General features: G+C 34.2%; 1 protein-coding gene across 1 annotated transcript in view; it reads right to left on the bottom strand.

Moving 5' to 3' along the window:
- Positions 1 to 22,579, bottom strand: part of LOC141453122 (uncharacterized) — a 183,192-nt gene that overhangs the window by 3,635 nt on the left and 156,978 nt on the right. The window contains exons 3-5 of the mRNA XM_074125882.1: positions 5,870 to 5,974; positions 4,019 to 4,118; positions 1,282 to 1,409 (exon numbers count right to left, since the gene is read on the bottom strand). Of these exons, the coding sequence (XP_073981983.1) occupies positions 1,282 to 1,409; positions 4,019 to 4,118; positions 5,870 to 5,974 (333 nt within the window). The remainder of the gene's footprint in view (positions 1 to 1,281; positions 1,410 to 4,018; positions 4,119 to 5,869; positions 5,975 to 22,579) is intronic.

Genomic DNA, 22,579 nt, shown 5'->3' with positions numbered 1-22,579 from the left:
TCACCTTTTTCTGTTTCTGTCTCTTTCTCATTTTTCCCTTTCTAGCACTAAGCTTTATTTCGCGTTAATCCTCTTTCTTGTCGTCGCTAAATATATCATTTTTCTACTCTAAGTTTTGTTTATTTCTTAAAGGTTCCCACGCTATCAAACCCTTCGCCTCCTCTACTCTCTCTAAACGGAGTTGTTTGTATCCGTTTATAGCAGTCGACGTCCGGTCCTGCTCTGCTCCAAATCTAATACGTGTCCGCTGTATATATCGCTTCATAGTAGTCGACGTCCGGCTCTGCTATACTTAACATCAAGTTTGCGAACGCTGCATCCTCGCATCATAGCGCACCGCTTCATCACGCGACTACTTCTTGCTCTGCCAAGGAAACCTTATAGTGTACCCTGGCCTATAACGCAACTGAGAGTCAACGCAGCTACCAGTTCGTGAGTCTACGCCTGGCCAGCTGTACGCTTCAAGTACCGTTTCCTGTACTTCCGCAACGCTTCATCGTTGTCTACTTCCGTCACTCAAGTCTGCCTGTTGGTGTACTTCTTACCGCATCTCAGCCTACTACGATTCACTTCCGCTGACACCTAGCACTTCGCTTCATCCGCATCTAGTGCACTTGGTGGCACTATTACCCTTCACTCTTCCGCTTAACCCGATATCCAATTCTGATATGCTTCTTTGGTCCTAAGCCCAAATATTTCTTACGCATCTAGGAGCTCAACTACACACACATCTCCACACAATTGTATACCTAAGCTCCTTAATAGTTCCTATTCCTTTCTGCCGCTTATTTAGAGATCTTTCACCGCCTGGCGGATAATGTGTGCACTCTCTTCCGGTACTTCGTAGGTAAGGGTTTCTTTTCTACAGTTTTTATTGCTATATATTTTCTTTGTATTACATACTATAATCGATTGAGGTGCCCCCCCTCGGGCACATATCGCGATTTCAAGTTGTGTTTGCATCATCTTCCCCCTCCGCATGTTTGTGGTGTAAGTTCGCGTATCCACTCCAGTCAAAGATTACTATTTGGTACACATAGACGCTTAACTTAGAGAGATAATTGCTTTTTATTTTAAAAACGCTTTTAGAATGGTATAAAGAGGATACACATCATCAGTGAGTGTCGCCATTGAGTAGTCCTCTGCTCTATAAATGTTTTTAATTTTATTTTTGTGTATATTATTACTTCACTCAGATTTTCTTCCGCAGAGTAGCAATCTTTTTTCAAACTACTTACATTTTCATCTAGATAAAGAGAGAAATTCAAGTAATTTACTAACCTCGTAATTGCGTTTTCATGATAATTTTCTGATCCCCAGTGTTACTGATTGTACATACATATGTACCAAAGTCAGACCAGTTCACATCCTCAATCATAAGATATCCACCAATAATCTGATCATTTTCCCTGTAAAAATTAAAAATAATTAAGAAATATTAATTTATATAACAATGGTCTCTGTTTCTCCACATCTCACAGCTATCCCGAAATGTTCTTAGATACGCTATCCCCACTCTCTCACCATTTGATAGTCAAGAGCTGAAGACCGTGGAATTCTTAGTTTCTTTTTCTCAGATTAGTTTACTTGAATCATAAGAGTCATTTTGACTCTGACTCCAAATTGGCATTACACGTAAATATATCGGAGTCATTTCGACTCCTATTGGTAATATAAGTAGATTTTCTGTTATTATCTTGGCTCCAGATTATTGCCTAAATGCTTATTTGATAAATTTACATAATTTAAAGTATCAAGGCTCAAAAATAAAGCCTCTTTCTAGAATTGACTTTCTGTCCGAATTGCAGCAAAAACTTTCAACGAATTGGGTAATTTCCGATCCGTGTCAACAGTGCACAGTAATTGAAAAAAATTAGTGAATGAAATTAAAAAAATGAAATAGCCCCTGATCTTAGAAGGCAGTCAATTAGGATTCTAGAAAATACTGAAATTACTGCGATCCTAAGTTGAAGTTAATTCCTTCTGCGTGAAATGTTAAAGCCGATTTGTGGGCAAAATTTGTTTTTTCGTTCTTAATTCCTATTCTTTCTCATCCTTTAATGCAAATTTTATTATTAAAATTGAAATCAATATAAAAAAAAAGATAAAAATAAATTATGGAGTCAATATGACTCCGCATTGGCTATAACTGACTAAGTTCGAGCATTGGCAATGAAGTGTTAAAACTCTAATTAAGTCTTTTCAAAATACATTGTACGATCATACAAACTTTTGTAAATTTTAAATATGTTATATTTGTTTTTTTAAATATTTGTTACTTTTAAATATGTTACAAAATTTTGAATTTGAAATAAAGGAACTAAAAAAAGGTATTTGCTTACTGAATCGATTCTTTGCCTAATTCAGACGCCTTAAGCTGTCATTTGCAATATAAGAAACAACCTCTGCTTCAAAGAGTTACTAAAATTACGATTTTGAAAAAATTAAATGAAATGTTGTAGCGGTTTTAAACTAAATTAAATAAATGTTTAGAACGAAATAATATTTACTGAAAATTAATCAATTGTTTCCGATTTGGTTTCTTTTTCACAGCTAATCAAGAAGATGTATGTATAGATCTAATTCCAATTTATTTGGGAACATATTGTGCTGAGAGAATTAAGATAATGGAGTCTAGTGACCTGCGAATTATACTTCTTTCTGAAAAGCTTTTCATTATGTTTCATTACATTGCCTACAAATATATGAGGTTAAACCTTAACTATATAGAAATCCAAATCAGAAGACAATGGATAAAAATAAAATTCTCTAGATACTTGAGCTTATATTTTAACATGAAATATATAAAAATATTAGATGTTGTGTTTCGCTGGATATTTTTAATTAATTTAATTTAACCCTCTCCTTGAAAGGCTAAATTCCGCTGTCAGCCAGAGTAAAGTTTAACCTAAGTGTGGGATTTACTTATTACAAACTTAATTAAATAAAAATCTTCTATATTACATAGCAGATATAATAATTAAATTAAAATTTTCTATGGTCAGAGAAAGTTATTCTGTATAATATACCTGTATTTAATATACAGGGTGTTCATTTTAAGACGGCTCAAAAGCATTTCATGCTAAAACGGTTAATCTGAACTAAAAATGGTAGAGGAAAAATTTGTTGCCTCTAGTTTCAGAATATGTGACTTGATTTTAGATTGCTGCCCGCATACGCGGCTGACGCGCGACCAAAAGTGAGGGTTCGCTGTTGACCCCCATTTTTATATACACTCTTTTAAAGAGTATAAAAAGTTATGAAAGAAACCGGAAACCGCAATTCGATATCTTCAAAATTAAAGGTGCAAGGCCATTTCAAAATCTGGTATTTATTAATCATATTTCAACTTTTTTAACTTGTTATCAAAGAGAAAGAAGAGCACGCGATAGGTCATTTTTATGTATTTTTTCATCCCCTTTCTACTAAAAATATTGCCAAGGCAGTAAAGCTAGTATTTTTCTTAATATCGGGAAATAAGTCGTTTTCCAAGTGATTTTTCTAAGAAAAATCAAATGTTAAGAGCTTTAGATGTTCTCAAGCATACACAAAATGGCTAAAAATTAATTTTACACCTGTTACAAACAAGAAGGTTTAATAATTATTTGGTAATTTTGGAAGAGTTGCGTTTAATTACCAAAAAAATTGGAAACCTCCTGCCACATATTTAAGTGATCAATATCTTTCGTGTAAAGGATCAAACTTATTCCTTAATTTATCAAATAATGCACTTTCGTAGCTTTTGCAGCATGTACTCTGTCTTCAAAGGTGCCTCCTCTGGCTCGCAAGCCAGGTTAGCCTGGAGGTTATCAACTGCTCTCTGTATTTGACTGTATATAATATATACAGTCTAGTAACAGAAAGTTGTAGATAACAGTGAGTGGAAACGGAGGTTTAAGTTATATTCTTCACTGCTGGCACCTTATATATAAAGGGGATGAAGAGATATTTATTGAAGAATAATGAATTAAACTAATTTCGAAATTTAAACGTAAATATAGATTTTTTTCTTGTTTACCTTTGAACTTTTTTCACAGAAACTCGAGGACTATTCAGCGTATCATTTCCTTCTTTGGTCCATATTACTTCACTAGTAGCGTCTGGTAAATCTATATATCCTGTAAATTGAGAATTTACACATTTTTAGATGTTTTAGAAATAATATTTTGTCCACTACGGGAAATCTTATAGTACCTACTTTTTGAATAAATAAATGGAAATATTTGAAGAGAAAATTAGACAGAATTGAAGAATTAAGGACGAAACGTGGAAAATAATAAATCAATATTTCCGTTATAAAATAGATCCTTGTAAAAATGAAAATGGAAAAATAGTAGAGAAAACCCAAGGTTTTAAAGAAGAGTAAGACGAACAGGATTTGAAAAAGGGATCTAGCGGGACTAAACCTTGAGGAGAAAAGCTAAGAGCTGAAAGAAGATGGAACATTGGGTAGGAAGCCGAGTCAAACCCATCTCGGGCAGTACAGTAATGCAAAAGTTTGCGTAAAATAATGAAAAATCAAAAAGATATTTTCACAGCCTAAATGTGTTGGTTAGTGAAGTTTACTTAGAAGTCATTCACATCACATAACTGAAGTATGACAGAGAGAGTGGAGTTTTCAGTCAGGAAAAAACAAAGGAAGTGCTTTGATTGGGTTGATCTTCAGAAACCATGAAAACGCGTAACGGTTAAAAACACCCAACTTGACAATTTTTTTTTTCTCTCTCTTTTCCTATAAAAGATAAAATTCCCAAATTTTCTTTATAATATAGAGCATATCTTCGTTTGTTTTATTTTTCACAATGCAGATCAAATTAAGGAAAAGCATTCTAGTTTTCCAGCTATTTGAAGATTAGGCCAATTTGGCAAATTTAGGGCTTGATGTGTGTTCTGATTCAGGAACATTGGAATCAGATATAATTCTAAAAAAAAATATTTGTTCTTTTTTTTTAATTTGATTCAGTCAACTTATATAAAAGACTTGCCGAATTTTATCAAAATCGGGCTAAGATTTTAAGAGTTATTAGTAATAATTATTTTGAAGGGGGCCTCACATATATGTGAGGGGCTAACTCCTCTCCCATTCGATGTACAGCGTCGAGACCTCCAAAAGGCACATCTAATTCCGAATCGTATGACACCTCATTCATGAAAATCGGTTCACGCGTTTAGGCGCTACGTTGTTTACAAAAAAGGTAACAAGAACAATTTCTGAAAATGCCGTTTTTTGCCCATTTTCAGTAACTTATTTCTCAAAATCTATTTAATCTATGTTGTTGCAACAAAATTACAGTCATAAAGGAGGATTTTCTCTATATTTTAAAGAAAATTTGGGTATTTTATCTTTTATAGAAAAAGAGAAAAAAAATTGTCAAAGTTGGGTGTTTTTCAACGTTACGCTTTTTCGTGCAATTTTTGACGATCAACCCTTATCGTACAACTGTTCTACCGGATAGTTTTAATTATGAGATTCTTTAGGTTTACAGAGAATTTCCGCCATGTTGGACTAGGTTTCTTCATAACGGTGTCACATTGTGAGGTTTATAGCAATGTTTTGAAGAAGCCATTAACATTAATTGGGCGCTACAATTTACATGGAATCATGGCGGCATATGAAAACGGGATTTTTTTTAAATGTTTTGCAATGCAGACTTTATATTTGCAGCAATTGTCAGAATTTGGAAATTCATTTACCGTTGAAACAGATTTAAATTACTTTTTCAATAATTAATTTTCTTTTTTTTTCAAAAATATGTCAACACTTTAAAATGAATACATTTTGGATAAAGAGAAAAATAAGGAAACCAAAATGGCTCCCTTTATTGTTATGCTAATTAATAAGATATCATAATAATACCAATAAACTTACCAACAAAAGCTTCACAATATAATCTAGCCATGTCTCCAACTGCAGCCATAGAAATTTCCGGCGGACTGTACGTTGCTAGAGGGTTCTCCATGTACCCAGAACTATCTGGAAAAAATAAAATAAATTAATTTAACACAGTTATGTAATATAGATTTAGGATTTACATATTTTTAAGAATCGAGAATCAATCATTAAAACAGTTAAGTTGACGCTAACATCATTTTTTTTAAAGAAAAATTTGAAACGGAGGAAGTAAAATTTAGTATTTAATAAATTGAATCGCTTAAGGAAAAGTGGAGAAGCTAGTTCTTGAGGTAACTTTGACATCACACACATAGATCTTACAGAGAAAGCTGATGTGTGCAATTACGTGGCTTTGGCAAACTTTAGATCATCATCGCCACTTGAATTTACACTTCGCTGATTCATCATTACATTTATAAACGCATATTTTCAAAACTAAAACCTAGCCAAGTTTTCTTTACTGTCAAATTTTCTGTCTATTGTGATTTTTAAATGGTTTATCCAAGTGATAAACTTTGTCCGTTTTCAGAAATCAAGTAAGTACCCTATTTCAAGTCAAAAGGGAGACAACCATCTTTGATAGGCTATTATTTTGGAGATGGAAGCATTTCCAATAAGTACTAGGACATAAATTAGTCGGAGGATATTTTTTTCAAGAATTTTGCCCCTTATTTTGCGTTCGAAATTGTCAATTCGAAACCAGGCGAATTAAGGCCCTGTAAAGTTCTAATCTGTGTCTTTGAACACTAAATCAATATTACTTGGTTGCACACAAAGTAATTCAATTTCCATGATTTCTTTTCCATTTTTTTCAAAGAACTAAAATACGAAATTCATTTCCATTTCACATTATTCTCGAAATGTACCCTTATCGACTGGAATAATTTCCTCCAATCTTGATTTTTATTTCAGAAGTGATGTAGATTGGTTAAGAAATTTTGTAGGGTATCAGAAAGATGTTCTCTGGTTATTAAAAAGAACATTTTTATCTTTGTTTGGCAGCACTGTCTTCAAGTTCAATATAAATGTTCTCTAAAAATGGTAGGTAATACCAACATATTCAATTCATTTTGACAAGGTAATATTATCTAAGAAAAGTATTTTAAATTTCTGACATCACCAATCTCAAACCTTTATAGATAAATAACCTGCCAGTTCATAACCTATTGCTTAGGGAAGAGTGCTTGCGTGAATGAACAGCTTTTAATGATGATTCCAATTTAGACTGACAATATTATCATGATTAGAGACAAATAGGATCTTCTTCGCTTCAATTAACTTTACTGATAAGTGCTAATTAATTTAATTTTAACTTAATTCTAAGAACAATTGAACTTTAGTACAATATAATAATCAACCCCGTTTTTCTTACGTTTTTTGTTCTCACTTATCTAATAATGATCTTGTTCTTCAAAGCATAAAGAACAAAGGCCATTGAGAACAGAGGCTATTAGTAGAAACTGTATATCTTTCTTTTCGAACTAAAGAACAATGTACTATTTTTTTCTGATGAGTTTTTCTACATTTACATATAACAATTTAGGCATCTACTATATTTTTATGGAATATTATTTCAAAAAATAAAAGAAATGGAACCTTTGCGAGTGAACGTACTGAATCCTAGAGAAAAAACCTTTAAGATAATTTTTTTTTTCCAGAATTCTCATGTTTTGAATGGCTTTTTAGCAAAACAAATTCATTTAATAAATTTTTAAGTGTTCATTTTTTTTGGTTTTTTTTCCACATTAGCATTAAAGTTTAAAAATGCAACGTCGACGTCTGCACTTATCGTGAGGTTGCAAACTTCATCAATACATCCGGATAATGGCTGGAATATCCAAAATTGATTGATGATTGCGATGAATCAGGCTACAATGAAAACAAGTAATTTAATCACACATTGATGTAATTCTAAAATGAAAAAAAAAGCTAACTCTGTACGACTTTCCCTTACTGCATATTATGTAATAAAAATCTAAAAAATTAGAACTTGTGCAAACAAAAATGGCCTAAAGTCACGGAACTTAGTAACACACTTCCGTTATACATACATATAAGTTTTTTGTATACACTAAATTCCTATTCAAACTAAACAGGTTATGTGGCTGTAGAACTTATTCTTGAATGACACATTACAGAGAAATTTCTCCTATCTCTCTCAAGAACTACCCGAAGAAAAATGTTCCTCGAAAGTGATTCAAATAGAAGTTATACATGATTAATAAAATCATTAAACCCGTTTACGAGTAAACTGAAAGAAAACTAACAAATCTCTTCTGTAAAGAGACACTTCTAGTGGTTGAAATCTGATCAAAACTTAATTGTAGCGCTCCTGATGGCAACAAAACTAAATATCTAATTTGAAATTTCCGACATTGAGTTACACTGTCCATTCACACAGACGTGCGCGAACTTTCTATTACAAGAAGGATAAAACTAAAAGTGCATTTTAATAAAAATTAACAGCCTAAAGTACACAATATATACATGATGTCACAAGTTATGTTGTTCTTTATCATTTTTCAAATCACTTTATTTATAAGATGTGAATTATCTAGTATAATGAGAAATGCAATTTTGCCTTTCAAGAATAAAAATGGAAACTGTAAGACATGTTAAGTTGGATTTGATGGAGATGGGAAGTTGAGACAACCAGCTGTGGACAGGTTATCCAATTCCAAGAAAGGCAGCGCTGAAAGATTCTTGGTTACTTGTTAAAAGGTATAACGGAGCATGATGTAAGTAGAGAGATTTGGTTAAAGAAAACCAAGTTCTTTTAAATAAATATATTCTTTTCCATAATAATAGTAAACTAAACTCTAATTGGTTTGGAAATAATATTAATAAATTTAGAAGGCAATGTATAAAAAAAAATGTTATGATGCAATTTTGTGAAATTATAATTTAAACTGATAAGATGCAATAGGCTTGTTGAGTCCAATGACGCTTCTTGGAACAATTCACATATGCTGCATAATACCCAGGCCAAACTATAACCACCTTACTTCTCCCCGCTTGATTCTCTTCATTTTGCAAGCACCTGTCAGCTTACAAATAACTATAACTTCCCCCCTCCCCACAAAAGGAAAAAGTTGCGCGTTCAGATGCAGCAGTTATTATTTTATGGCTGCGTCCTCGTTTTAAATTCTTGGAAAGTAATTACCTTCTAAATAAAATAAAATAAAAAAAATTACGTAATAGATCTGTCCGCACAAGTACAAAATACAAAAATGTTTTTAGCAAAAGGATCTGCGAGTAAAGATTGCAGGTTATAGCGGGATTTGTTTAATGAAAGCCAACGTTTTAGAAGAGAATGAGAAGAAGATGTTAAAGTGTAAAATATAAATGATAGAGTGTTAAGTTAAGTACCTAGTAAATTTGAGGCGTTAAAACTTAAATTTAATAGAGTTTTGGTAGTAGCACTGATGTTTAGAGAGAAACTCCCAGAAGTAATTTCCTGTTAAAAAAGTACCTAATTGTATCTAAACAGTGTTCACTTATAAAAAATGAAAATGTTAAAATGGTTAATGCTTAAATAATAACAAATGTGGTGAACCTTGTAGGTTAAAAAAAAATGGATGCACATTAAATCAGAATTTTCAGATGATCTTGCTGTTATTTTTCCTTTTAAGAATTAATGACCAGTTAAGAGAATTCAATTACCTTTTTTATCACTTAAAATTTGGCAAGTTCGCCATATCTACTTTTTTTTTTTACTAATAAGAGAAAATAAAGTACACTCTCTAAGCTAGAAAACTTAAACAAAAGAAATAGTAAATTAAGAACATCCTGTTTTTAGTCCACTCATCTAATTTTAACGCTATTTAAAGCAGGTTTCGTCAGCACTAACATACTATGTTGGTAACCATTTGAGTTGAGCTATGCGCACACAGGAAGTGGTACTGAGTATTTCTAAGAAGTAAGAGGAAAGTTGGTACTAAGAAATTATAAGAATAAACATTCTCTAACTTAGCATAATTAACTATATTTATATATGACTCTACATTTATAATAATAGATGAGTTTGTGTTTCCCATAATATGAAACTTAATTGTTAATAGAATTTAAAATTATTTACAAAATAAATATTAATAATTTAAACTTATATTATTTAAATATAAATTATTTATAGGTAATTTCAAGTTTTAGTAGTCTTTATTAGAAAACCACACTTAATTGAAAAATTACACTCTTAAACAAAAACTACATAGCCTAACAAGATATAGTACAACGGCAAAAAACAAAAGATGATAATATAATTTTCACAAAATCAATTTAATTAATTAATCAAAAAAATTAATTAAAAGTAAAGGCTTTTTAATTACTGCTAGAGAAGCAAAGTTTGACAAAAACTGAAATAATTCCTATATAAATCCTTGCTTCCTCGGATGGCTTTTTTCAATTTTTGTAGCCAAAGTTCTGTCTACAGGGAGCAACCCATCACTATGAAGTTTTCATTTGCACACACTTCGCTGATGATGTAAGCACATCAACTTTTTCCACACATCTTTTACAATAACCACAGCCTTGTGTATAATATTTGTTAGGGCGATGATTTCATGTTAGCTTCTGATAAAAATTTATTATTGTAATAAAAATTGAAGTAGTAAGATAAAATCGTCAGTGTGATTCACCCAATTTTTTTTCTAGAAAATTTGTAAACTTTTTAAAGTTTTTTTAACTTATGAAAGTGTCAGTATGGATGACGTAATAGGTATATAGTAGTTCCAAAGAGAATCTTGCGACAGCAGCACTTGAAAAGAGAATGAATACATGTTTTTGTTAATAACTCAACCACCTGTTATGAACTTGTATGACTAAATCAAATTAAAACTCACATTTATCGATCTATTTTTATATAAAAGATTTTGAATGCTTTTAGAATACTTAATAAGTTAATAATAATAATAAAAACTGTTTAAATTAGGACGTTATTCAATAAGTTTTTATTAAACGAGACCCTCTAATAAAAATTATTAATCAATACTGAAAACAACCTGACTTGTAGGCCCCACTAACTTTAAATTAGGGAGTTACAAGTGAAATAAACCTCTTTGTAGAAAGAAACAGGTCATACTTAACATAGACTGACTTATATTGATAAAAATAAAGATAATTATATTTAGTAATCCATTAAAATATCAATTTTTTTTATTTATTTTTCTTTCATTTTAATTATCTTTTCTCGAATATTAGACTTAACCCTCAAACCACAAGATGAATTTTCTTGACACGAACACTAAGGTAGGGTCGGATCCGACCCGATACTGTATTTTCTTACTTACAGTGAAAAACTCAAATATAACTCAAAATAACGCATTTATTTCTATATAAAATGTATAAATTTTTTAATAAATTGTATAATTTTATGGCATTAGTCTATTTAGAATGGACTAATAAGTGAAGAAATGAACTTGAAAAAGGAACTTTGTTTCAATAAAAACAAAACAGTTTACAAAAAGGTTGAATGAAAATTAAAGTAAAATAGTGGTGTGGTAACAAAATTATCACATTGTTAAGGAAAAAAATCATTTGATTGTTCGCCATTATCAGTGGGAACAAGTAGGACATATTTTCCAATCGTAAGGAGTAATTCTTTTGGAAAACGCTCGTTTTTCAGTCTTTTTTCTTCTAGAGGAAGCGTCAAGGCAAACGCAAGATTCTTGAGAAACGTCGAACGTGCATCTCCAGAGTAACTTTCTTCATTTTTGTTCCACTTGTGCAGGACAAAACATATAACGTTAATACCAAGGTCGGGTTGGATCCGACCCAGAATCTGACTTACTGAAAGAAATACAAACCTAGAGAGCGGAGAGACCCTTGCCGAATCGGCGGAAACAGTGTGGCCTCTTCCTAAGGACTCACCGAAAGGGTATACCAAGTCTAATCGCTAAGAGTTAATTGTGGGGGGAACAATGGAAATTTGTTTTCGCCTCGGGTCGGATCCGACCCGCATCTTGTGGTTTGAGGGTAGACTTAATATTAGTTTATTAAACTAATAAACTTAGTTTTCTATGGCCTTTAATTCAAAAGCTTAAGTTTAAGAGATCTACAATAATTTAAGAGTCCATTTTGTACTAACAGTTTAGTGACTGACAGACTACTGATACTTCATTTACTTCATAATTTCTTATACACTGTCATATAAGCTAATAGTAGACCAACTTTTTAAAATTTAGTAAATTGGTAAGTTGGATACAGCTACATCAATATAAGTTTAATTTTGTAAAGATCACATTTATCTGGCGGGCATTAGTGAATAGAATTGACCTAAATTTTAAACAAATAATCCAACTTGTTTTTGTTCATTCAAATGGCTCACTCGGAGAAATAATTTTACCAAAATTTACGGAATTGCATTACATTATAGAGAAGAGAAAAAGTAGGAATAAAGTACTATTTATAGCTATAAAAATAATAATATTTATACAGAATTAATGATGAAATTGTAAGCAGCATTAGATTAAATTTTGAATGTTACACAAACAAAAAGGAAACCGTAATTATATTTACCTTGAATTTTCTAGGAAAAAAAAAAATAAATAAAAACCTCAGTTTAATTAGAATTTAGAAGTAATTACGTAAGGAGACGGGCGGTCTCGCTGTGTAGGCAAGAGCTAGGTTACCTAATTCATTTCGTAGAACTAGCGAAAGTATGTAAGACACACTGTTCAGTGTTGGATCTGTGACAAAAAGCAACACTCTGACAAACAGAAAAAAAACAAACGTATTCTTCAAACTTACTGTAGTGATGAAGTATTACTATAAGTTATAAGTTTTAAAAGTAATGGGATGGGGGTTGAATAATGAAAATATTTTTATATTATTTACTTATTTCTTTTATTAAAATAAATTCTAAAAAAAATGTATTGAATACTCCAATATCATCTTGGAACAAAATCTGGTAAAGTTAATATAGTTCACAGCACAATATTGCCTTTATTAAATAAAATAAACTTTTCGTATGCCATTCCTAGAAGAATGTTATTAGGACATTCTAAAAGCAAAATTCCCCTGCTTTTTATCACTACCAAGTTATAATATTATTTCTTTTAAAAACGTTACCATTAAAATATAAGTCAATTAAGGTGTTAGAAAAATACATGTCTATCTTCTCTTTTAACTTTACCAATTTATAATATCTTAATATTATAACTACTTATTACTTTGAACATTACCTATAAATGATAAGTAATTTTAACAAATGGAGAGGTTAAAACTTAACCTTCTTCTGTTTTTAACTCCAATAAGTTTGTAGATTTATTTTGTTTTATGTTATTCTTTTGTAAAAGTTTTAGGGTTTGGTTTTCTGCTATAAAATTAATACTTAAATGTTTAGTTATTTTGTTTACTTACAATACTAGAATTAGTTTTATTTATTTTTCATTATACTTCATCCCCTCTACTTCTTTTGCTCTTTTCTTGTTCTTAATTTTTCTAAAGCCAACTCATGCAGACGGCTATAAGCTATGCAATTCCTATTATTGTATTAATTTCGTATTTATTACAAATAAATAAAGGATTATAAATTAATTTTTACATTCCCAAATTATAATATTAAACTTTCAATAATGTTTCTATTAAAATATAAGTATAATTGTGGTGTTCCAAAAATACATTTTTATCTTCTCGTATTGCTAGGAAGTGAAAAACAAATTTTAAGCCCTCTGAGTTCGAACAAACGATTTTTCTTTATGAAAAGAATGTAAGTGAGAGTTGAAAAATATGTAACGAGATGTGGTACTGACAACCACGCATCTCTCTTTCGCCATTTTAAGTTTAACACAAGCACCGGAGTTAGATGTTACTTTGAGGAAACGAACTTACTTTCTCTAACTGTATTAAAGCGGTCATAGCGGCTAATGTCAGATCAAAACTTGAAGGACCAAAATCAATGAGAAAACTGCAGACTGCAATAAGTATTTTCTTTTATGTATCTTGTATGTAAACAATACGAATGAATATTTCTACAACAGTTAATAATGATAGAGTCGGATTGTCGGCTGGCGCCATATGTTTTATTTCCTGTCTTAAACTAGAACGGCGATTAAAGCTATACACTACATATACGGAAGACGTACTTCCGGCTAATGAATGACGACCAAAATCATTAAGATTCCAGATGAGATGTGTTATCTAAATCGAAAATTAACTTTGGACTTCCTTCAATCGGTTATTTTGTTCGTTTCCGATACATTTTGGACCCCAGTTGTCCGGAAAAAAATGCAGGATTTTATGTTTTCTTTAAAATACCCCTCCAAATAGTGTACTGTTTATGTTTGTTAGACTTCTGACTTTTATAAATGTAAGCACAAACATTTTGTTTACCTCTGTAACATTTTGCTACTTGGAAATAATTCAGTCTTTACTAAGAAGATGTCAAAGCGTGATTTTCGCATTATTTTGTTTTACGAGTTCAAACTCGGCCGGAACGGGGGGCCCAAAACGGCCAGAAATATCAACGATGTCTGGGGTGAAGGCCAGTATAAGTGAGTGCACCGTGTTCAACGGTGGTTCCAGAGATTTCGAGAGGGAGACTTGAGCCTTGAAGACAAAGAAGGCCGTGGAAGAAGTTCTACCCTTGATGACAATGTTCTCCGAGCTTTAGTGGAAGAAAATCCTAGAACAACTGTTCCAGAGAACTGGCAGGGAAACTCGGAAGTCAACAAATCAACCGTCGATGACCATCTCAAGGCGATTATTGGGAAAGTTTGAAAGTTGGGTTCCTCACAAATTAAACGGCCGCCAAAAAGATCAGCGGTATGAAATTTGTGCTGCACTTCTTTGCCGAAACAACAGCGATACTTTTCTGCCTCCAGAATTCTCAGGATCTTCTACGACAACAGCAGACGCTCTGGACCGTGGCTTGACAAAGGAGAAGCAGCACGACATTTTACAAAGCCCTTAAATCATCAAAAAAAAGGTGATGATTACTGTTTGGTGGTCTTCATTTGGTGTGATTCATTACAGCTTCTTGAATCCTGGCGAAAACCATCAATGCCGAATCTTACTGTAACCATGACGTAATGCATCAGAAATTGGCAATAATGAAGCTATTTTTAGTCAATCAAAAGGGGCCCATTCTGTTGCATGACTACGCTCGGCCACATATCTCACGTTTGACTTCCCGAAAATTGTTGGAGCTTGGCTATGAGACTCTGCCACACCCGCCCTACTCACCGGACCTCTCGCCTACTGATTACCATTTTTTTTTAGATACCTGGACCACTATTTACAAAATAAAAAGTTGATAGACCGAAGAACATTAGAAAATGCTCTTTCTGAATTTATAAATTCTAAGGATTCCAAATTCTATACAGAGAGTATGTAAAAGTTACCCACACTTTGGCAGAAATGTATAGAAAGTAATGGAGACTACTTTGATTAATAAAAACAGTTATAAATCATTAATTTTTATTTTTTCCTTTAAAATCATAATCCTGAATTATTTTCCGGACAACCCAGTATATCATTCACAACTCAAATTGTGTTGCTGACGAAAGCTCAACTTTGAAAATGAGAAAGTTGAAGAATGTAACGTTTGTTGATTGATTGTTAAAGAATTATATTTAATATCAAGTTCTCTACTTGTGGAACAGATGGATAGTTCTCTAAGAATTGAATTTGATGTCTTGAAGAATTGCAGCGGAGTGAAAAAATATTGAAGAAATCTGGAGTGAACTCTAAAACGACTTTCTTTGACTCTTTTACAATTCTATTCAACGATTTTTTGTTTAACTTTCTGTTTTCTTTCATTTAATAAGCTTGGGCAAAGAGGACACTCGGTTCAGTTTGTATATACTCTGTTTTCATAAACAGTAAACAACCCTCATAATAGCACTTAAATCATAATAATAGATTGTCCAGAATCTATAAACTTAAAAAAAAATGCATAATTTCTGGGAAAATTTTTAGCAGTAGTACATTTATATGTGTACAGTAAAAGCTCCTTATTCGCGCTTCCTTCATTCGCGTTTTCACTATTCGCGGATTAAAAAAATGCGACCCAATTCCTATATTCGCGGAAGTACACTATGATAATAAAAGGATTCCAATAGGTATCCAACCCAATATCCTTTGTAAATGCCGTCAAATGGACTAATAAAAAAAGTAAAATAGATCTTATTACAACTTTGCCTAAAGTATGTTTGTTCGGTCGCGATCGGAGACGTTCGGCCAGTTCGGCTGGCTATGACTTCGCGCTGGTCGGCCCATCGCCCGCGCGCGTACTGACGTTCGCCTCCGCTGGTTGGACTTTCAGCTTTGTATATATTTTAACTTATTTTCGATATTATTCTATGCCATTCTCACGCTGCCCAACTACCCCCCCTCTACCTTCTCTTAGACCATAGGGTCACCTCCTTATCTATTGAGAGAGTCCGCTACTGACCAGCGTCCTGTACGGTGCTTGGTCTGCTGTATGTGCCTTTGAGCCTGCTGGTTTTACTGTGCTTCTTACCGCTTCTCTACGCTGCTACGCTTCGCTTCCGCCTTGGTGGTATACACGTACCAGCACTCGATTGACATCCAGGGACATCACCCCAATAATTCTACGCTTCGCGGGCCACTCCGTGGACCCGCTTCCGGTGCAAGGTTCGTCCTCTCCTTTCGCCTTTCCTGAGATTTCCCTCTTCCTCCACGCTACGCTTAACCCTCAGACAAGTATATACAGTTACTATTTCCGCTTTCCTTCTAGACGCATATACATGTACTATTTCCGCTTTCCTTAGAGACGCTTATACCTCTACCATATCCGCTGTCCTGGCATTCGCCCTTATACTTCTAGCACTGCGCTTCAGGAGCTTCACATCCGGCCGCAAGGGTAAGTGTTACTCATTCCTACCTCTGCTCTACTCTATATATATATTTGCAGGTATTCAGGTGTGACCTATTCACGATTATTGTGACCCGCTTCGTCACTTCCGGTTTTATCCGCTGGCGCATAGCGCCCCGATTAACGCTACGCTTTGGGGTGTCAACGTTCACGCGCTGACAATGTTGTTAAGTGATATCGCCGAGGACTTTGACATAAGCCGCCTTCGCCGCGATCGGTGTTTTTGAGAATGTAAACGCACAGAATGAAAGCAATTGTTCGTGATCCAGCAATAGAAAAAATGGAAGTGGCGTTGTCATTATGGATCGAAGACCGCAATCAAAAAAGGGTGCCCCTGAGTGGTCCAATGGTCCGGTAGAAGGTAAAGTATCTTTACGCTCATTTTAAATAACCTGATGGTAGTTGTAGTGGCAAGTTCAAACTTTGACTGCAAACAAAAGCTTTTAAAAACTGCCAAGCAAGAGAAAATTACAATATTCTTCAAACCATTGCCTAAGCCTTAAGATAATTAATCAAAATGTTCAAAAACTTCAATTAAATTGATTTTTTTATGAATTTGTTTATTTTCATTTTGTCAGCTAGGAACGTATCCCCTATAATCCCATATAAATTACCATTCCGTATTCACGGTTTCTGTATTCGCGGCATATTTATGGAACATATACCCCGCGAATAAAGAGCTTTTACTGTATATATAAAAAGCTTAAGGGTTGGTCTAGTGGTCAAGAGCGTGGCTTTGCAGAGTGAGATCCCCAGTTCGAATCCCGTGTTTGGCTACTTTTTATTTGTTAGAAAACTTTTTAAGTACAGTACGTGATTCCGCCCTCCGTCCACGACACCTAATTGGTAGTTGGACGTTAATCTCCGCCTGAAAAAATAGGCGATTACTTCACTTTCAACGTAAGTGGAGTTGAGATTTCTATACTAAACTGATTAATCTACATCTGACGTTAAGTAAAAATTCGAAACCGATCAGGGTTGCTATAAACATGAGTGCTACGACAGATAAAAATCGAAGAAGATATTTCCTACCACTGTGGATCTTACCACAATTTCAAGTTAAAGAAAAATCAATGCAGTCATTTTCATCTAAATCGCAAAAGATTGAAACATCCCTGAGTAAAGGTAACATTTCTAGTTAATGACTTTCGGCCGAATCGTTAGAATGGAGAGTATCAAATCGGATTATCAAACTTGAGCTTTTTTGTAATTTTTAAGTTATGTCTACCAACAAAAAAAATAATCTTATTTTGTAATCCAGAAAATAAACTGCTCCACAAAAAAAAGTGGCGCACTTTAAAAAAGCGTTTATTTTTTGTTTTATCACATTTTGGGGAAAGATTATTAGTTTTAATTATTTTCATAAACTGTCAGGGAACAACAATTAATCGAATCAAGGCCCAAAGTTTCCTGTAAATAGAGAAGCAATTCCTCGGTCTTTTTGTGTAAACAACAACATGAACTTTACCTCAACAGTAAATAAATTTATTGACCTCTACAGTTGCGTTTCGACTTTTTTCAAGCTGAAAGCATTGCAAACTCTCAATTACAGCAGAGCAAATGGCCTGTATTATTGCATTAGTTGAGGATGGACGGAGTCAGCGGTACGCAGCACGAACGTTAGGGTTGCCTGAGACCACAGTCCGTAGAGCCAACCATCGTTACCGGGAGACAGGCCTCAGCACTCGCAGACAAGGTTCGGGTCGACCAAGAGCCACAGAAGCACTTGATGACCGATTTATTAGAATTCACACTCTGAGAAATCGTACATCAACTCCTTCTGAAACTGCTCAAACACTGCTTACTGTTCGTGGAGTTTCAGTCAGTGCCGAAACTGTACGAAGAAGGCTCGCTAAAATGAATTTACGTTCTAGGAAGCAAGCCACAGGACCATTGCTCACTGTATACCATCGGTGAGCCCGTCTAGAGTTCGCTAGGGAACACCGCAACTGGTCTGAGAACGATTGGAGAAACGTTCTCTTTTCAGACGAGTCCCGTTTTACTCTCTACGCACCTGATGGGAGGCGACGAGTTTACCGAAGGCCTGGGGAGCGCTACGCTCCGTGCAATATTTCTGGTAGACTACCATTCGGAGGTGGTTCAGTGATGGTGTGGGCTGGGATTTATTTGGGGGCTTAGACTGAGCTCCACGTGTTCAACAGGGCAATCTTGAATGCAGACTTGTAAGTGAGGGAAATTTTGCAGCAATATGTGATACCCTATGCACCATTTATTGGGGAAAATTTTATTTTTACGCAAGATAATGCCCGACCACACACTGCCGCCTGTGTTGTTCAATATCTACAGGATACTAGCATTCGTGTTTTGAGGTGGCCAGCACGCAGCCCGGATTTAAATCCAATTGAACATCTTTGGGATGAGCTGGGTAGGCGATTAAGATGGAGAAATAATCCTCCCAGGAGCTTAGAAGAGTTGCGAGGTGCTCTGGTGGAGATATGGGAGGAATTAACACAAGATTTCGTGAGAAATTTAATAAGGAGTAGCCGAGGAGATTGGATGCAGTAAGCCGAGCAATACACGTTACTAAAATTCTTTTTCTCCTTTTTTAATCGGAAGAAATACTTTTTTTTTTCAAATTCATTTTTTGCTGAGAAGTACTTTTTGGTTAAATTAAAGGTTTTTATTTCTTTTAGATCATTTTTTATTTTATTTTAGCCCTCCCGTAACTTTATACTTCTTATATTTGCTAACTAAAATAAAATGTAGAACAAAAAAAATTACAGAGAAAAAAAAATAACGCATTTTTAAAGTGCGCCACTTTTTTTGTGGAGCAGTTTAGTAGTAAATATTACCTTGGAGGTTCTAAATCAATGTCAAACTCTGTACTGTTGGTGAAATAATAGTTTAGTAGGCGTTGGTAACTAGGCAATAAATGGGAAATCATTCGACTGGATATTATTTCGGAGAATTAGTCAAACTGCGTCACAATGCAGAGTTTCCCGTAGCTATAACAACCAAGCTCAGAAAATGGTACAATAGCTTTGCCATACGCACAAAAGGTAAACTAAAGTTACACTAATTCTTACCTCTCTTACAAATTGGGAGTTGGCGATTCTGTTTAAATCATCAAAAAAGAAGATATTTCCGTAATATTGTAATTAATTATTTTAAAGTTCAGTTAAACAGAAATTTAAATTTTGTAATTTAACCATTAAGCCAAAATATTGCTGCTACTCAACATAATACTCTTCAGGTAAGGATCTCGGTTAGTTGAAAAGGTCGAATGATATTCTCAGATCTTGCCATTGAGATCTGTAGATTGATTAGGAAACATTGATGGTTTTTCTTTGCGAAGTATTTTGTTTTCCCGGATAGGGAGATATGTGCTTTGAAGGCGTTTTTGCGGTTCTACCAACAATAATAATTCTTTGGCAACATTATACAAGTTTGTAAAACAGAAAATTCTTTAATTGTCTGACACGATTTTTTATTTTTTTAGAAAAATGATTTAAGTAAAAGTTATGCCATGGATTCATTGGGTATATAATGTAGATACAAAGATAACAAAAAAATCAATTGAGCAAAAATGTATATCTAGATAGACATTACTGTAAATACGTTATTTTGGTAACATATTTAACTAATGAACAATTTTACTCAAAACGATATGACCGAACAATGCCCTATAAAGGAAGGCTTACCAACCCACTCTTCTAGAAGTACCATTTTTCCCTAGAAAAAATATTTCGTATATAAGTTTAAGACTTTATTTATGATTCTTCATTACTTGACAAAGTTTAAATAAGTTTTAAGGTACTATCGTAGGTTACATGCACTGTTTTTTATTTTTCCATTGGTATTACTTTATTCATACCAATACTCAGCCACAAGCAACAAATTATTCAGAGATCAATACAAAATATACCGTTTAGAGTTGCCTTTCAACCGCATCCACTTCTGAGTTTGTTGAGTTTCAAAATTTCTGTAGCTATCGCCTTCTTAGTTGAAGCAAATTTAATTTAAAACAAAAAATCTTCAAAAATATCATTAAAATGGAATATTAGTGATGGAAGAGATTAATTCTGTTGTTAGTATACTGGATTCCGACTCTCGAGATTCTGGGTTCATATCTAGAGCTACCTAATCTTGGATTTTTTTTACTTCCTTCTTACAGCTCCCTGTCTGGTACAGTAAAGGGTACACTATAACAAGAGAACACTATCCGGAGACCGGCTGTGCATGAAATAAAAGCTCTAGGTGCCTATGAGCATAGATTGTTAAAGCAGTTAAATACGAGTTTGTTATGTTATGTAATACTCGTATGTTACCCAAAATTAGCGTGTGAAATATTTCTTACAAGCTGGTATCTCTTTAATCAATTGTAACAACTTTTGCTTTAATTATTTTTCTAAAACATTTGTTTTAAGGCAGTTCTCGTTAGAAGTTAAGGCTTTCATTTCAGTTTTTCGTTGGATTGTTCGGTTTTACTAACAGTATAATGTTGCTAAGAATTATTGTTGTTGCTAGAACCGCAAAATGCCTTCAAAGTTCAGGTTAACAAAACACGCCGAAATAAAACTGTCATTATCAGTCTACAGAGGTACACAGATGGCTCCAAGATGGAGGAGGGAGTAGGAGCGGGAGTGTACGGGGCAAAACCGAAATGTAGTTTTTCGGTTAGCCTAGGAAAACTAGCTACAGTTTTTCAGGCTGAGCTAGCTGCAATTAGGTTCTGTGCTACCGAGATTAATGGGCGAAGAATTATTAACTCTAAAGTCGTAATTTTCTCGGATAGTCAGGCTGCTCTACGGGCAATTAGTTCCTACCAGGTCAATTCAAGGCTGGTTTGGGACTGTCTGGGTGCCCTGAAGGAAATTAGTGACCAGAATAAGGTCTTTCTAGTGTGGGTACCTGGTCATTCAGGACACAAGGGGAACGAAGTGGCAGATTTATTGGCCCGGGAAGGCTCTGCGGGACACTTCGTTGGCCCGGAGCCCTGCCTTTGGGGTTTCGAAATGTGTTTAAGTCTGCGGCCATCAATGTATGGGTGCAGAGTAGGGCTCAGGAGTGGTGGCTTGCCACCACTGGGCTGAGACAGGCGAAGGAGTTCATCAGAGGCTATTTGCCGAGGCTGACCGCAGAATTAATCCGTCAAGGCAGTGGGGCTATAAGGATAATTGTAGACCTATTAATGGGCCACTGCAGGCTCAGAAAACACATGCATCGCATGGGCCTGGCAGAAGATAGCCTTTTTTAGGTTCTGTCAGGAAGAGGAGGAAACGGCACTGCACGTGTTGTGTCAGTGTGAGGGGCTCGTATGGCTAAGGAAGTTACTTCTCGGGGAGGAAAAACCAAGGCCTGAGAGCTTTACCCAGGAGCCACTCTCCAGAATTAAGAGTCTGATTAAACGGACGGGTCTGGAGGGTGAGCTCTAAAGCCGGGGAGCCACAATAGATCCATAGGGGTCGCGGTGGCGCAGGCCTTGAGGCCACCCTAATTTAATCTAATCTAATCTAATCAGTCTACAGATCTCAATGAATACTGCCTTTCAACTGATCCGAGATACTCCTCTAATAACTGGACAGAAACAAAATGCATATTATTGAGGATATCTTTCAAGTAAATCTTGAGTATCTTTCAAATAATAATAACGGTGAAAGAAATAAAAGTTGGTTTAAACAATGTTATTCATCGGAACAAATAACGATCATAAAATAAAAATATTTTTCTAGAATTGTATCGACCTGTCGATCAATAATTTGATTCTATGAAATACATAGCTCTTCCATTACTCGGAAACCTAACATAAACTGTCATAACATGTAACCAATTCTCGAAGCATGCCAGTGACAAAGCGAATGATTCATCCTTCAACATTTGATTAATATTAT

Source organism: Rhodnius prolixus, unplaced genomic scaffold, assembly GCF_049639745.1.
Source record: "Rhodnius prolixus isolate KJV_2025 unplaced genomic scaffold, Rpr scaffold_3, whole genome shotgun sequence".
Lineage (NCBI taxonomy): Eukaryota > Metazoa > Arthropoda > Insecta > Hemiptera > Reduviidae > Rhodnius > Rhodnius prolixus.
Note: the sequence above shows the minus strand (reverse complement) of the source record. Positions and strands in the feature narration are given on the sequence as shown.